The 18,286-nt window shown below is 39.4% G+C and overlaps 1 protein-coding gene across 2 annotated transcripts in view; it reads left to right on the top strand.

Moving 5' to 3' along the window:
- ULK4 (unc-51 like kinase 4) overlaps positions 1-18,286 on the top strand; it is a 541,908-nt gene that overhangs the window by 241,856 nt on the left and 281,766 nt on the right. For both annotated transcript variants that reach the window (XM_076006616.1, XM_020284578.2), the window contains exon 31: positions 16,136-16,184. In XM_076006616.1, the coding sequence (XP_075862731.1) occupies positions 16,136-16,184 (49 nt within the window). The remainder of the gene's footprint in view (positions 1-16,135; positions 16,185-18,286) is intronic.

Genomic DNA, 18,286 nt, shown 5'->3' with positions numbered 1-18,286 from the left:
CAAAAGATCTGAGCAAAAAAAAAAAAAAATCTGAGCAAACATTTCTCAAAAGAAGATACACAAATGGTCGACAGATATGTGAACAAATGTTCAACATTACTAATCATTAGGGAAATGTAAGTTAAAACCACAGTGATATAACACCTCACACCAGTTAGAATGGCTATTATCAAAAAGGTGAAAGATAAGTGTTGCAGAAGATGTGGAGAAAAGGAGACCTTTGTACATTATTGGTAGGAATGTAAATTAGTGCTGCCATTACAGAAAACAATAGGGCGTTTCCTCAAAAAATTAAAAATACAACTACTGCATGATCTAGCAATCCTACTACTGGGTATATATCCAGAGGAATTAAAATCACTATCTTGAAAAGGGATATTGTACCTCCATGTTCATTGCAGTGTTATTCACAATAGCCAAGATACGGAGTCACCCTGAGTAGATGAATAGATGAAGAAAATATGGTAGATAAACACAATGGAATACTATTCAGCCTTACTACTGAAGGAAATCCTGTCATTTGTGACAACATGATGAACCTGGAGGACATTATGTTAAGTAAAATAAGCGAGGCACAGGAAGGCAAATGCTGCATGATCTCACTTATATGTGGAATGTAAAAATTTTGAACTCAGGAAGGAGCATGGAGGCCGGGTGTGGTGGCTCATGCCTGTAATCCTAGCACTCTGGGAGGCTGAGGCGGGATGATTGCTCAAGGTCAAGAGTTCGAAACCAGCCTGAGCAAGACCCCGTCTCTACTATAAATAGAAAGAAATTAATTGGCCAACTAATATATACATAGAAAAAAATTAGCCGGGCATGGTGGCGCATGCCTGTAGTCCCAGCTACTCGGGAGGCTGAGGCAGCAGGATTGCTTGAGCCCAGGAGTTTGAGGTTGCTGTGAGCTAGGCTGACTCCGAGGCACTCACTCTAGCCTGGGCAACAAAGCCAGACTCTGTCTCAAAAAAAAGCAAGGAGCATGGTGATTATCAGGGGAGTAGGGTGGGGGATGGGGTTGTTGGGGAGATGTTAGTCAAAGAATAAAGAATTTCAGTTTGACCCTTCGGGCGGGCGCGGTGGCTCACACCTGTAATCCTAGCACTCTGGGAGGCTGAGACTGGCGGATTGCTCAAGGTCAGGAGTTCTAAACCAGCCTGAGCAAGAGCGAGACCCCCGTCTCTACTATAAATAGAAAGAAATTAATTGGCCAACTAATATATATAGAAAAAAATTAGCCAGGCATGGTGGCGCATGCCTGTAGTCCCAGCTACTCGGGAGGCTGAGGCAGGAGGATTGCTTGAGCCCAGGAGTTTGAGGTTGCTGTGAGCTAGGCTGATGCCATGGCACTCACTCTAGCCTGGGCAACAAAGCGAGACTCTGTCTCAAAAAAAAAAAAAAAAAATTTCAGTTAGATGGCAGGATTAAGTTTAAGAGATATAATGTACAACACGGTGACTGTAGTTAATAACAGTGTATTCTTGAAAGTTGCTAAGACAGTAAATTTTAAATGTTCTCACCACAAAAAATATGTCAGGAAATGCATATATTAACTAGCTTGATTTAGCCATTCTGTAATGTGTGTTCAAAACCATGTACGTGACAAATATATACAATTTTAATTTGTCAAGTAAAATGAAGTTGATTAGTATATCCTTTATGATGAGCAAACTCTCAGTGTATATTAAACCTTAAATATGTTTGATTCCTGTTTTAGAAATATATCCTAAGGAAATAGTGAAAGTTGTACACAAATGTTTATGTAAACTAGTGCCATTTAAAACATTCTAAACAACAACAATAATAATAGCAAAGACAGCTAGTATCTGTCTTCAAAGAAAGCATTTTATGTTCAAGACAATTCTGGAAGCTTCACAGGAACAACCTTATTTCCTCCTCACCATTGCAAAGTGAAGTAGGTGGTAGTATTACATATGATGAAGGTAACACTCAGAGTTTATATAAGTTTCCTGGGAACACAAAGGTAGGAAAATTGAGGATTGGAACTCATCTGAAGTGAACCCTATACCCTACTTACTATTTTTATTTTCTTTCTAGTATATATATGGAAGTGGAAAACAGGAGCCCATCAAAAGAGGACTAGTTAAATAAATTGTAGAGTAGAAAACTATGTAACTAAAAGAACTTATATTTTAAATGACTCTAATGACATGGGAAATGTTTTTAATGTTAAAAAAATAAAATAAAATTTGAGCTTTTTCTCCTTTCCTCTATTCTGGTATATCTAACAGGCTCTTAAATTAGGCAGATTTTAATTCTAACCCCATATCTATTGCTGGCTTTGTAGGTGACTGTAAGCAAATTGCTTCACCAGCCTTTGTTTCAGTGTCTACCTCTGTAAAATGGACTTAGCCCCATGGTTATTAAGTGAGGCATGGGTGTCCAGGCATATAGCCAGGTGCAGCACGAGGCATGCTCACTGAATGGGAGCTGTTATGTTAAAGGTGAGGTTGATCCTATGTCCATCTGAATAGAAAAAAGACAAGTAATATATCTAAATTTATCAGTGATTTTCTTAGAGTGATGGGATTATATTTTCTTTCTAATACTTTCCTAGTTTTCCAAATGTAACATTAATAAAATATTATATGTATGTTTCTATATTTATACATTTTATATAAATAATTATAAAAAGATGTATATAGTTATAATTTTATATAATCAGGACAAAACTATACATTTATTAAGCATACACATTACAAACTGGTGGTTCTTATGAAACATTAGCATGAATGACAATCCATTTTAATGGTTTTCATGGTCAACACGATAGCCTTAGTTCAATGGTTTCAAATTGATCATCACTGTATTTTTGTCTCTTAGTACCTTAGTATCATGGATTGATCTTAGAAATATCTCTTGAAACGGGCTCGGGAATACTAAAGTTAGTATCCATAATGAAAGTATAAATTACAGGAATTGGGACTAAACCTAAAATCTGAGCATCAAAGAGGATGAGCAGGGTTTTAACGTGTTCTTTTTTGACTCTTTTCCATTCCACCTTCATTGATGTTCTTTCTTTTTACATCATGTGAACATTGAGACCATGGGCTTTATTTTTTCGTGCCAACTCTTTAAATGTTGGATTTCTGCCCTCAGTTCTCTTTTAACTCTTCTTTCCAAACTTAATTCACTTTCTTGTCCAAACATGCTTTTCTCCTCTATACATTAGATCACTCAAGGTTATAAACTCTGAAGCTTATTAGCTGTGTTACCTTGGTGTAGTGAATTCTTATAATTTTATGTTGCCTCAGCATCCATCTTGAACACAAGTTTAACTTTCTCATACCAGAAACGGGCTGAATCATCCTTGACGCTTTCCAGTTCTGCATCACACCCAAATGGCTCAAGCCAGTGGCCAGAGATAAGAACTTAGAGCTGGGTTCCCCACTTTTCCTGCTGCTTCCTTTAAAGGGGCCATTCAAGCATTTGCCCACAAACCTAAAGTGACCCATGTGCTATTTCCTTATATGTACTGCTAGTTGCTACACATTTCTTCCCCCACTCCCATTCTTTATTCCTGCCTCTCATGACCCAGGGATGGAGGGCTGTTCACCTGATTCATTATGCCCTTTTGGCCCAGGATCTGTTAAGTAAAAATCTTTGAACTTGTTTCCTATTGTGGTGGTGTGTTGAGTTTGCACTTCCCATCTGAAGAACTAAGGGCTGCCCCAGAACAGGTTTTCCCTGGGATGATGGGGAGAGCATAGCATCAGCTCCTAGAGCCGGAGCGAAGGTCAGGCGAGAGCCACAAGGGCATCTGCTCCCTGTGTGAAGGACCCCATGGTTGTGGGTAGGACAACTAGCAGTAGTCCACCAGGTAAATGAAATATCCTGTGAAAGGCGCACTATAGACACCCATGTCCGGATCCCTTCCACTTCCTATTAGGGCAAGGTTGCTAGCTGCTTTGGTACTGGACCACCAGTTCAGCTGGGGGCTTTCGGAATACTTGCTTAAGGCTCAATGCTGGTTTGCTCCTCCGCAGAGTAAGGTTAATTATTCCTACCTCACAGTTAGGATTAAGTGAGAGGTAAAGCAGTGAGCACAGTACATCATTCCACAGGGAGCTCCAGAAATTGTAGTTGCTCGATGTGATGTGCATTGCTCTGGGTGGTGGTCATGGTGGTAGCCTCCTGGAAGGACAAATCAAGTACCTGGAATCCTTCTTGATCTCTTCTCTCCTCTCCTGAATCCAGTAGGTTATCAAGTCCTGCTGATAACAACCTTGTTAATATCTGTCTTCATTGTCTTTGTCTATGGGTTCCTGCTTTGATCCTGTTCCTGTTACTTCTTGAGAGTAGTCATCATCTATTAACACATCTTGTTGTCAGTCCTTTTTGTTTTCAGTCCATTGTCTTCAGTGTAGCCAGAATAATCTTTGTAAAAATATAAAGCTGGTAATGACATCACTTTGCCTAATCCTATGCTGTCACCTAGAGCAGGGCTCAGCAAACCTTTTCTGTAAAAGGCCGGATAGTAAATATTTTAAGCTTTGCAGGCCATATGGTCCTTGTTACAACTCCCCTGCCAGTGTGGTATAAAAGCAAACATAGACAATATGTAAATGAATGAATGTGGCTGTGTTCCAATAACATTTTACTTATGGAAACTGAAAGTTGAATTTTATACAACTCCCATGTTATCACAAAATATTTTTACATTGATTTTCTTCAGCCATTTAAAAACCTAACAACTGTTCTTAGCTGTGGGTTGTACAAATACAGGCGGCCCGCAGGATTTGGCCTGCAGGCTGTAGTTTGCCAACCCCAACCTAGAGGAACATGTTCAGACTCCTCAGCATGATGAGTAAGATCTTTTGGGAGCTGCCCTGGCTTATTCCTCCAGCCTGATTCTTTGCTATCTTCTTTTTACCTCCTCCATTTACATAATAAACTTGCTTTTCACCGCCCTCATGAGCCATCCTGGTTTTGCCTTCTGTCCTGCTGCTCCCTTTGCCCAGGACATGCTTCATCCCTGTCTGTCCTCCCTTCCCTCTTGTGCCTTCCTCCACCCGCTGCCAGTGCCTGCTCCTCTGCCGAAGCTCAGGCCGTACCTACACCGTGGAATGCGGCTCGGATCTAAGCCGCCTGGGTTGCACCTCAGCCCCCTCGACTTGCCACTGAACCGATTTACCTCTTTGTGCTTCCATTTCTCATTTGAAGAAAAAACAAAATGATGATGTCTGCCTCTTAGGCTTTTTCTTTTCTTTCTTTTTCTAAAATTTTTTTGGTTAGAATTCAATGAGTTAGCACATGTATAGCAGTGGGGACTGTGTGTTTTACATAGTAACTGTGCAGTCCGTGTTTACTACTGTTGTCATTATTGGTTGCACTCTGAAGCCTTTGCTATGCTTCTCAGGTAGAAAAGACTATTTCTGTTGTCCCTCCTGTACCCTTTATAGAACTTTTTCTTTTTGTACCTGTCCTAGCACTTACAATACTTGATGAAGCTTTCAGTTAGCTCAGTGCATGGCACATGAAAGACACTAAGCAAATATTTTTGCGTGAATGGGAAAGAAAAGAGAGAAATCTTAGTCTGATTTCAAGTAGAGTTCCAAAAGAAAACTCTTACGTTTCATTAAGTATCAGGACAAAAGGGGCCTTTAGAAAATAAGCAGATTCATTAAATCGAAAGAATTTTAAAAATCTATGCAATTTCTGTTTTTTATTGCTGGATTCATATCTGTAGGAGAAAGGATACACCGGCCACATGTACAATCCAGTGGTTCTCTTAGGGACTTGCCTCTGCTCGGTGCCCCTGGTCAATTCTTTATGTCACTGACAGTTTCTTCTAGTCACTCTCCTTCCCACTTTGGTGCAAGGAGGAGCCTACCTCTTTACCTGTTGTTTCAACACGTGGGATGAATATGGAATCATGTTTTAGGAAGAGTGCCAGGGATTCCAAGAATCACTGGAGAATGGAGGCCAGCTGCAGAGCCACGGGGGTCAGAAAGGCAGAGGGAGTGAGGGCTCAGGACCCAGGCAGAACAGAAAGCACTGGACAGGATGTAGGGAGGAGAGACCAGAGCTTTGGGCTGGTTAACGAGGGCATTATTGACTGTAGGGACAATTCATGTAAAGCCTTGGACAGAATAAGGCTTTTAGGAACATCATAGCATCTGCAGTTGGAAGGAGTCAGAGATGCCTTGTAAAAAAATGTTCAATGCACACTGGAAATCCTCTTGACTACAGCTTTCTCATTTCACCTTTTGTGCTTTCTGTGACGGAAGCATTCTGTGGCCTTATTTCATTCAACAGATGTGGATTATCACAGGGCTGCATTAGGCATCTATTGAGGTAACAGGTGTAAAAACATTTTGCAGAGTTGTTAATGCAACATAAAATTATTCTATTTACACTTAACATTCCTTTCCATTGGAAAACACTTGCTTTTAACCTAAAGTTTCTTTTACTAAAATTCATATCTTTGCCACGCTACGTTAGGCAATGGGAGATTTCTGTAAATAGGAGGTACATTCTAGTATAGCTTCATATTCTGACTTAATTCTGAGACTTTCTCAGCAAATGAGGCAGTCAGCCTTATAACTCGCATTAAGTTATTTTCATATTATGTATGGTTTTTTTTTTGCCTCTTGGGATGTAAACTTCCTCAGGGAAGAAGTGTGATGCTTGACCATAAGGAGGACTCCGTGCATCTTTGTCAAATGACCACATCTAAAATTTATCTGTGCTAAAGCTGCTGACATCTCAACTCTGCTCTTTTTTTTTTGGTAAAAAATAACTCCTCCTTGTGTACCTTTATTGGCAAGACTTCTGCAGTTCTCTGCAAGCGGATTAGCAAGCATTGCAGGCAAGGACAAATGTTTCAAGGAGAAATATTACAAATATTATTGCTTTCAGGGTAGACATAATATTATACTATAACTAAACATTATGAAACCATTTCTTTTTGAAGCTGAATCACTGAACCAAAAATTTGAGATTCAGCTTGATGTTAGAGATTTTTAATTTAAAGTGACTGTCCTTGGTCCACTAGACTGGTACATTATGTAAATGGGAAAGCTTTGTTTGTAGTCTGGTGCTCAGTTACTGAACAAATATGAAATCTAAAACTCTTAACCACCATTGCTGGAAAGCTAAACAAAGTCCAGCTTCTATTTGGGTTTGTACACAAGTTGGCCAGAAGCAGCTTGTTTGGAGAATCAAATGTGAGTTATTTTTTTAAAAAGGAGGCGTGGGTAAGGTGGAACTGCGGAGAGGGACAAGTTCTGGCATGTGGTGGGCAGAACTCTAAGAGGGGCCTTCGAGATTCCCAGCTGCTGTTGTATACACACCTTCTTCCAGTCAATTAAACACTAATTTAGTGCTGTTGTGAAGGGATATTGTGGATGTAATTAAGGTTCCAAATTAGTTGACCTTAAAATATGGAGATTATCTGGGTGGGCCTGACTGATCATATGAGCCCTTTAAATCTGGTCTGGAAGTCAGAGACCCGGAAGTCGAAGAGATTTGAAGCTTGGGGAGGATTTGACGTGGAAGAGATCCTTCCTTGCTGGTCCTGACATGGAGGGGCTCATGGGGCAAGGAATATGAGTGGCTTTCCGTGCTAAGATAGGTGCTGAGAGAGATCCTTAGCTGACAGCCAGCAAGGAAATAGGGATCTAAGTCCTACGACTGTAGGAGACTGAATTCTGCCACCAATAAGAATGAGGTTGGATTGAGGTAGATCCCCTCCTACCCCCAGCCTCTAGGCTAGAACTTAGCCCAGCTGACACATTAATTCCAGCCTTGGGATCCTCTGAAATGATAAGTCAGCCATGCTGAGCTAGACTTCTGACATGCAGAACATTGAACTAATAAATGGATGTTGCTTTAAACTGCTAAGTTTGTGGTCGTTTGTTGTGCAACAATGCAAAACTAATACAAGGCCCCCAGTTGTGTCTCCCTTGGATCGCTGTAGTAACTTTTTTTTTTTTTTTTAAAGTAGAGACAGGGTCTCACTCTGTCACCAAGGCTGGAGTGCAGTGGCATGATCATAGCTCACTGCAGCCTCCAATTCCTGGGCTCACGTGATCCTCCTGCCCCAGCTTCCTGAGTAGCTGGGACTACAGATGCACAACCACCACACCCAGCTAATTTTACTTATTTAATTTTTTTTTTTTTTTTTTAAGAGGGCAAGTTTACTATGTTGCCCAGGCTGGTCTTGAACTCCTGGCCTCAAGCAATCCTCCTGCCTTGGCCTCCCAACGTGTTGGGATTATAGGCATGAACCACCATGTCTGGCCTATAGTAACCTGTTAACTGATCTTTCTAGTTCTGTAAATTAGTGCTACTCAGTCTGTGGTGAAGGAGTGGTTTTTAAAATGTCTATTTGTTGCAGACCAATACTGTGGGAGATTGTGTTTTACAAAGTGGTCTGCAAAAATATCTCCCATCACACATGCTTTTCTGTAGTCTCACTGTGCCAGCGGGAGGCAGAGTCTAGTTTGCATCCACTTGAATCTGACCTGCTTATGCCCACCTAGAACACGATGAAAGTGATGCTGCGTAACTTCCAAGGCTAGGTTAGAAAGACCATGCAGCTTCCACCTGGTTCTCTCAGAACACCTGCTCTCCAGGCACTTGCTCCTTGGTCACTGTCTCTTGGCATGCTGAGAGAGGGCAGCTGTAGGTGCTCCAGGCAACGGAATTAACGGCATCCTTCTTGAATCATCACAGCCCAAGTGCCAGATGTGTGAGTGAGGAAGCCTTCAGATGATTACAGCCCCCAGCTGTTCTTATCCACCTCCCACCCCAGCCTTTGTGTCTTCCTAGCTGAGGCTTCAAACATCATGGAACAAAGACAGGTCACCCCTACTACGCCCTGTCCAAATTCATGACCCACAGGATCCATGAGCATCTTAAAATGGTTATTGCTTTATGCCACTAAGTTTGGAATATTTAGTTATGCAGCAAAATGTAACTGGAATAAATATTTTTATAAAATACTATAAAATGAAATTCAGAAAAAGACACTGAATATAAGCAAAAATCACAGTGTCACTTCCATGTTACTCCATTGGTTTAAGCAGTTACAAACCTGTCCAGACTTACAGAGAGAAGACATAGACCCTTCCTCTCAGAGAAGAGTCAAAGAATTCAGGAGCCACTAAAAATATAACAACTTTAAATTCTGAAATAATTTCAGTCTTACAGAGAAGTTGCAAAAGTAGTATGAAGAATTTCCCTGTGCCCTTCAGCTAGCTTCCACTAATGTTAACATCTCACATAGCCATGGTGTAGTTATCAAAATAAGGAAATTAACATTGATACACTATTAACTGTAGATCATATTCCAGTTTTGCCAGTTTTCCAACTAATGTCCTTTTTCTGGTCCAGGATCTAATCTGGGATCTCAATTGTGTTAGTCTTCATGTCTTTTTAATCTGGGACAGTTCCTCAGTCATTCCTTGTCTTTCATGAATGACCATAACACTTTTGAAGTGTACGGGGTAGTTATTTTGTAAGATGGCCCTCAATTTGAGTTTGTCTGATGTTTTTCATGATTAGACTGAGGTTATGCATTTTTGGCAGGAACACCGCAGAAGCGATGCTGTGCCCTCCTCACTGCATCCCGTCAGAGTATACCTGATGACCATATGTCCTATCACTGGGATGTGATCACTCCCTGCATTAAGTTGGCGTCTGCCAGGTTTCTCAGACACTGTTAAGTAGCTTATGGGGAGGTACTGTACTAATATCCTGTTGTTCATTATATTTTGGTGGGGTCATGTTTTAACACTCACAAACTTCAATTATTATTATTATTTTTAATCATGCAGAGCCAATAGACATAAACATGATCTTTCAAATTTCTGCAGTAATCTTGTCATAGACCTGTGAACAGTTTGCAGGCTGGCTCTGGGCTGCAGACCACACTTTTGAGGAGCAATTGCACTCCTTCTCTTAGTTCATTTTTCCTGTTACAGTCAGATTAGAGTTGGAACAGCAAATCCAATCGTGTCATTCTGCTTAAAACCCTCAGAAGCTACCCATCACCTTTAGGGCGAAACCCAGCGTCTTAACATGCAATTCAAGGCTGCATCAATCTGTTCGTCTTTCACATTGACCTTTTAGTACTCCAAATGCTCTGCTAGCACGTCTGTTTACCCTCTCTACCCCCATGTATGCACACCTGCCCCCTCCACACGCTTTAACTGGCCAGTTCCTGATGTCTTTCCAGGCATGTGAACACTGTCTCTCACCCATCTGAGCTAGCGAGGTTTTCCTCACATCTGTTCCCTTAGATCCTGTGCATACAAGTGTATCTGTGATAGAAGCTAATTCCATTTTTATATTCATTTATCAACCAACTTGAGGGCCTGGACTTTGAATGTATTGTATTAGCCTGGACTTTATGTATTGTATTAGCCTATGGCAAGGGCTCAGTAGTGTTAATCATGAATTGAGTACTGAAATAGTTTCCAGAAAGAAAAAAGCCTCTGCTAGGTAAGATCAGTATGACAAGACACTTGAAGGATGGTGGATGAAGTGTTTTGGGGAGGACAGTGTCCCTACTGGCTGGGGCTGGCTCACAGGACACACTGGATCCAGACTTATGGCCCTTGCTTCATGTGCCTCATCACTCCCCTGCATGGCTAGGAAAAACCTCAAGCAAGCAAACCCAAGGCAGGGGCAGCTCTGCAGAACAACCCAGTGACCTCCTTGGACCTGCCTTGTCACTCTTGGGGGCTCCTTTCTTTGTTTGCAAACCTGAGCGAAGAACAGGCAGAGATCCTTTGCCTTCTCTCCCTCCTCCACCTCTCAGCTCCTCTGCTCTCTGAATACAGGAGTCTGGTGGGGCAGGGCCAGGGGGACTTGAATTCTTTTAACTCTGTTCTTGATTCATCCCTACATGGCCTTGGGGCAAAACTCTTAAATTTTAAAGAAAAGCTTAAAAATGTTAACAATGGTGTGAAATTCAGCCCAACCCATTTCTGTAGCTCTCTGAATGGAAGTGGAGTTAATCTTCCTATTCCTACTTTTCCTAGATTGCAACTAGGAATTTCTATCAAAAATTGGCAGATTTACTTCCTGTGATAAAAATAAAGTCTTCAGACCCCCAACTAACTGAATGGACCCTCCTCTTGGAGAAGGAAACCCCAGAGAAACCTTAAAACTGAGTTCCCAGCCATGATGTGATGGGAGGTGAGACAGCCTTCTTATAAACTCTCCCTGCCATTGCGCTTTCTTCCCTCAGGGCTAAGCAGAAACCAATCTCACCTCCTTTTTGGTGGTTTAGGCCACCATTCCTTCCTGGTGAGAGCTGCAGACCAATCTACAGAGGATGTGCAGTAAGGGTTTCGTGTCCTGTGCTTCAGCTTTGATGTCAGCTGAAAACTCCGGGTAAACACTCCCATTTTTTTCCATGTGTCTTATGAAGGGGCAGGAAGCTCAATTGTGCATGCTCATGTCTCTCCTTCCAAAGATACATTCATGACTCTTGCCATAGTTTGTCAAACGTGTATATCCAGCCACCTTGCTCAGCATAAATTCTGGTTTCTTGACATTTCCTTAAAGTACACGCTCTTGGCTTCTGCTCGAGGCTGTTGCTTCCCAGCCTGTCAGAAAGGCCGCCCTGCAGGCTGCGGCCCTTTGTGAGAAATGAAGCTCTCCTTTCCAAGTTTATGAACCTCATCATTTCTTCACTTAACAGTATTTAGCCTTTGTTTTCAGTGAATAGGAAATGCAACTGTGCCAGAAAATAGAGAAAAACAAGGCCACCACAATTTCATAGACCACTGCTAATGACTTTACCTCAAAAGCAAGTATTCTTTCTTACATCAAAAGTATTGACCCAGGCCGGGATGTGACTGTAATCCTAGCACTCTGGGAGGTGGAGGCCGGCGGATCTCTCAAGATCAGGAGTTTGAAACCAGCTTGAGCAAGAGTGAGACCCCGTCTCTACTAAAAAAAAAAAAAAAGGAAAGAAAGAAATTAATTGGCCAACCAAAAAGAAATATATATATATATATATGTGTGTGTATATGTATATATATGTATATGTATGTATGTAGCTGGGCATGGTGGCGCATGCCTGTAGTCCCAGTTACTTGGGAGGCTGAGGCAGTAGGATTGCTTGAGCCTAGGTGTTGGAGGTTTCTGTGAGCTAGGCTGATGCCATGGCACTCTAGCCCGGGGAACAAAGTAAGGCTCTGTCTCAAAAAAAAAAAAAAAAAGTATTAACCCATTATTTAAAGTATGCATTTTAATTATTTAATAATCATTGCACATTTGTGATAAAATCCTCTTACATGTCAATTTGTGCTTTTAGATAAATCTCAACTAAATAATTTAGATTGTACTTAAATATTTGACATTTTAAATACTAGTTATTGATGCTTAAACTATCAAACATCAATAAATTTTTAAAAAATTGCAACATTAAGGGCAGTGTTTACTTTGGGGACAGGAGGGAGTTAGAATGCCAAACAATGTGTTCTAAGGATTTTCCTAAGTTTATTCAAATTTTATAGTTGAAACGGTACCTCCACACACAATCTATCATTAAATTGTACTATTAAAGGAGAAACAAACAAATACCTAGGTAAAGTGGTCCCAGGAACTACATTTGGGAGCTATATTTCAATTTACTCATCTGGAATTACTTATACACACTGTGCTTAGACGGCTCACATAAAGGAAAAGTATACTGTAACATAGTTAATAAGTTCACAATCCTTTGAAGATCGGAGATCATTTCAAAAAGATCTCTGTTTGGTTTGGGCTTAAAAAAAATTTAGATAAATCACTTCCCGTCCTTCAGGCTTTTCATAAACCATAGACATTTCATTGTTTTAGGATTTAGGCTATAACAGGCGTGTGTAGTAAAATGATACCAGTGATTTAAATCATGGTGGCCAGCCACAACAGAACCCCCTAAAGTAGGGTAGCTTTTTGCATCATCATTTTCCAAGGGCTGCTGTGATGGTTTAAGACTTGCTGCCTGAGTAATTCCCTGTGAATCAGCAGCATCAACTTTATTTTTTTAGAGGTAAGCTTCATCCTCTGTGGCCTAAGTCCTGCAGCAAATGAAGAGTGCTCTGAGTAGAGCTCACGACTCAGAGTACATCAAGAGTTTGATCACTGGACACCTGAGCCACCAATTGGACCTATCCTATATGAGAAGAGATGCTTAACATAAGGAGAGTGATTTTTTAAAACCACATTGTAAGAACATAGTGAAAGACAAATGAATATTGTCTCCCTAAAGCAATCTCCGTAAATCTGTGGATATCAGATATTTTATCTACAACAACTTCTATTTTATCTACAACTATTTTAACAGTTAAAAATATAAAAGCAAAGAAAAGCATTTTATGCAACTACTCAATACATCACAGAACAATGCTACATGTGACACCCTTGGATATTCTTTGTGTTTTATTGTTTTTAATTAAAAACATTCTGGTCAATACTCAGTAAACGTGTCTCATTGTTCGCATATTGGTTACTTCCCACATTTTAGAAAAATGCTGCTTTTAATAGAGACGGCTTTTACAGATAATCTTAAATGATTGCAGCCAGCCTTGTTCCTTACTTGATTTAGAGTTCCTCTGTTGGAATCACATTAAAGGTTAGTTCATAAGTCATAGAAAACAACTAAAAATATTTTATTTAGTTTGAGTTCCCTTTTTATTTACCAGGGAATACTGTATATGGCTATAAGTTACGTTAGTCAAGTCAAAGAACAAAAATTGTTACGGTTGATTTCGTTCAGAAGAATGCGAAGATGGAGTGTTAGAATTTAGAGTCAAAGGAATCGTAAGAGGTAATCCAGGCCAGCCTGCCCATCATGCAGAGGCCTGGAGAAGAAATAGTTGTGATTTTAAAGAATGAATCATGGTAGTTCTATGTGGTTATATCTTAATAGAATATATTTTAGAATACTATCTTCAAAGGGCCGGGGTGAGCGGATGCTTTTGGTCTGAATGATGGAGTAGACTAACATCCAGGTACCATTGGCGCAGTAGGGTATTTATGTTCTTGTGACTTTCTTGGCCGTGGTTGCTAGGGCAACTCTGAAATATGTGCTTGGCTATTTCAGCCTGAGCCTAATCATAGTGTATATAATATAAATTTAAGACAACCAATTTAGGAAAAAGGAAAGTTAACATCTAGGAAGCCGAGGAAGAGGACTGTGACTGTGCTTGGGCTGAAGTTGTGCATGGTCTGTGCACTTCCTGTCCTACCTAGGCATGGGGTAAGGAGCTTCATCCTCACGTCGGAGCCTTCCAATGCCTAGGAAAGCGAGAGAATATAAATGAACTTAACATTTGTAATCAAAACTTTTTCCCTCCTAATATATTGAAACTACAGAAATAATCAGATTTATCTTTTATAAAATTATTAACATTATTTAAAATTGTGTTTTATTTTTAAATAATTGCATACATTTGTGGAGTAGAGTATGATAGGATGATACATGTGTATACATTGTGGAATGAGGCTAATTAACATACCCATCACCTCACATTTTTTTGTTGTGAGAACGTTTAAAATCTATTCTCTTAGCAATATGGAAATATAAAGTGCATTATTATTATTTTTTAATTACATGCCGTAGTATGTAATAAAATGCGTTATTATTGACTCATTCCTCCTGCCTAAATGAGCGTTGTACCCTTTGACTTATATCTTCCCTTTCCCTGTCCATCGCTCCTCCCATCCACCCACTATTTCACTCTCTGCTTCTATGAGTTCCACATTTTGAGATTCCACATATAAATGAGATCATGCAGTATTTGTCTATGCCTGGCTTATTTCACTTGGCATAATGTTCTCCAGGTTCCTCCATGTTGTCACAAATGACAGAATTTCCTTTTTGTTTTCTTTTAAGGCTGACTAGTATTCCATTGTATATATACACCACATTTTCTCTATTCATTCATCCATTGATGAGCATTTAGGTTGTTTCCATATCTTGCCGATTGTGAATAATGCTGCCATGAGCAGTAATTACGTTTATTTTTGCTAGACACCAAGGTAGGCCTTTCTAAGTGCTTCAGACTTTGGGAAAAATTGTAGTATCTCACTTTCTCTTAACAAATATTTACAAACACTGTGATCTTTTTTGGTTAGTTTCATAGGATTGAGCACTCTTTTGGGAATCCAGATGATAAAATTCCCTTTCCATCCACCTGGTGTTTTCTATGAAATAGTCAAATTGCACACACCTACGATATATGGCATGCTTGTCTTAAGCTCTGTGGTTTATCATACAAAGTTAATTCTAATAAAATGGTAGAAAGGAATATACTTTTTTTTTTTTTTCCACAAACATGGCCTAGTGCCTGTTTTTGTAAATAAAGTTTTATCGGAACACAGCAATGCCTGTTTATTTGTATATTATTTATGGTTGCTTTCACTTTACAATGACAGAATTGAGTAGTTGCTATAGAGACAGTGTGACCTGCAAAACCTGAATTTACTGTCTGGCCCATTACAGGAAAAAATGTTTGACAATTCCTATACTAAAGGAGTACTTAGAAATTTAAGTATTGTTCTTGATACAAACTGATGTTTGAATGGTTTAGGTTTTATCATGGCTGTTTTCTCTTAAATTGCATGAAAAAAAATCTTCTGTTATAATTGATGACAATTTATAACTAGATTTGGTAAGGAAAAGTGCCTAGAATCTGCCAGGTGATTGGTGTCCAATTTTTTAAATATGAAAGATCATTAAAATTCGTTGTACATTCCTTAATGCTGAGAAGACAGCTAATGAGGCATATGTAAAAAATTACACCGTGGCATGCTTATGATTTAACTGTGCAGTGAAGGTTGGTTATATTATTTCTGCTGACATTAAGTGTTTTGATAGTCTTTATAATAATTGTGAATTGTAATTAATTTTTACATTAAAATATCAATCTTTTTGAGCTCTTACTTGCTACAGACCAATAAGGCTAAACTAGAAGTCACTTGCAAAGAAACCTCATATTTCTTGTGTTTAATAGTTGTTAGTTCAGTGTTTCAAAAGTGAGTGTTTAATCATACTATATCTTGGTCACAGAATTTTAACAATAAAATGTGAGGGCTGTAGTGCTGCATACCAGGTCAGTAGTTTAAATATGTATCTTCTAACATGTGGTTATGTTTTCATCTTTTTTAACAGACTTGTGGAAGAAAGCAAACTGATCCCACTCATTTTTGAAGTAATTCTGGTAAGAAAGCAAATGTGCGTTTGAAATTCAAGTGAAATTTTGAAGATTTTGGCTGAGTTGTATAGTTGATTTGCTAATCCTGATTCTACTCCTAAGTATTGTATGTTCTTTATTGTTTGTCTTAACCTCTTCAGACTATAGCTTTCTTATCTGTAAAGGGATGTCAAGCTCTGAAATTTTATAGGGACACTGTTTAATGACCTACCCTCTTCTTACAAATCCTGTAGATTTGAGTTTTATGGTATTAAACAATATGCATTTTCTAACATAGAATACTTTATCTGAGGCTGGTTTGTGGAGGGAGGGCATAATGATTATGGTTACATTTTAGTATTACTTTTGTGATGTTTAATATGAATTATTTATATTTATATTATTATATCATTGTTTGTAGTTCTTGGGTACCAGATCAGTACTTTTATGCCTGTGGTTATATGGTTGTCTTCTTCAGAACTTAAAGTAGCTTAGCTTCCATACACCATTTTTCTATTCATAGAATACAATTTAATAGATAACCAACTGTTAAAGAAAATCTTTCATCTATGTTCCTTATTTGTAGAGAATAAAATGGGGTGCAGAGTTGACTTTCTTCAATTCTACTAAATATAGATCTGTGAATTAGGCTGAAAATTGAGTTGTGGTTATAGCAAGGGAGTGCCTGTGGCCAAAGAAAGATTCTGTTATATCTCGGTTTGTTATCCCCCTTTACCAAGAACTTTGCCTCCATAGCTCGCTGATAGCATGAGGGACAAAGGAAGGGTACACTTCCCCAGCCAGATAGATCAGCCTAACTTACCTTGGCCATCAATGGAGCATTAGCTGTAATAGTTTGATAACCCTACCAATGGGAAATAAACTTTCTGTAATCATCTTAAAATATTAATCTACAAATATTTTTGCATGTGCTATTTATGCCCTTATGGCGAAAGCTTTATTTTTCTTAGCTGCAGATCACCCTTTCCCTTTCAGGAGAGCTTAGTGGGTTTGCTGAGCTGTTTGCAGTGGATGGAGTGCAGGGGTGGGAGTGGGTAGTGTTCCCAAAGCATGCTCAGGTGACAGGATGACAGTCAGCTGCCTTGCTGAATGAAATATGCAAGGTTAGAGCCTGGATTGAATTGCTTAGAATAGAAAAGGGGGGTTTTAGAGACAGCATAAGAAGATGGGATAGAGAAAAGTGAGATAAAGAAATGTGTAGATCAAGAGCTGTCTAATGGGGATTTTTGTGTTTTGCCTAGTGGTATGTATGTCTCCCCACCTTTGGTAAGATGCACATTACTTGCTGCTTTGTTATAGAGTTGGATTTGTTTTGGAGGACAATGGTGTAACAAACTGCTGAGTTTGGCCACATGGTTGGGCATGGCGCAAGAGTCAAAGCTCTTCAAATTCAGCCACTTTTGGCATGTATTTGGAAAGAGACTGATGTCATAGACATTCTAGAGCTAGAATGGGCCTTAACGGGTGGATGTGATTCATCCTCTTGCTTTGGCAGGAGAGCTTCCAACCTGCTAAGGTCACTACAGCACCTTTTATGACTGATAGAGAGTTCTCATTCTATCTTTTGGTGATCATCTCAAAGTCCAAAATTCCAACATATAAAATTCCTTCTTGTAGGTTATCAAAACTCCTCCATACTTGATTAATCTTTGTATACTGAGCACCTAGCAAGTGTTTCTTATTTTACAAACCACCATAAATGTTTAATTAATTGATTAATGCCACAATTTAAACCCTTGTTGTAGTATGGGTATTGTAGGGCGTGGCTGGAAGGTGACATCCGTTCTACGTGTGGAGATTATAGCTGGTCCCTATGGCCTCACAGGCATGTCTGGAATGATGTTCTCACTCTAACCAGAACAGCTCCATGCTCAGGTTTCTTATAGGATATTATTTTAAAAAGAGATCCTGCTGCTAAAAAGTAAAGAAGAAAAGTGTTTGAAATCACTGCTTTATGGGGCAGGGCTTTGATGTCCTTGAAGAACATTATTAAATTCCTATTTTACTTCTGTCTTTCTTGAGTTTAATGATCTCAACTTTTTTCTCTGAACAAATACATTTTTTAATCAATGAAATGTCTTTGTGGCAGTTATCCTGTGAACTATTAG

Source organism: Microcebus murinus, chromosome 1, assembly GCF_040939455.1.
Source record: "Microcebus murinus isolate Inina chromosome 1, M.murinus_Inina_mat1.0, whole genome shotgun sequence".
Classification (NCBI taxonomy): domain Eukaryota; kingdom Metazoa; phylum Chordata; class Mammalia; order Primates; family Cheirogaleidae; genus Microcebus; species Microcebus murinus.
The sequence above is the reverse complement of the archived record's forward strand: the minus strand, read 5'-3'. Positions and strand labels throughout refer to the sequence as shown.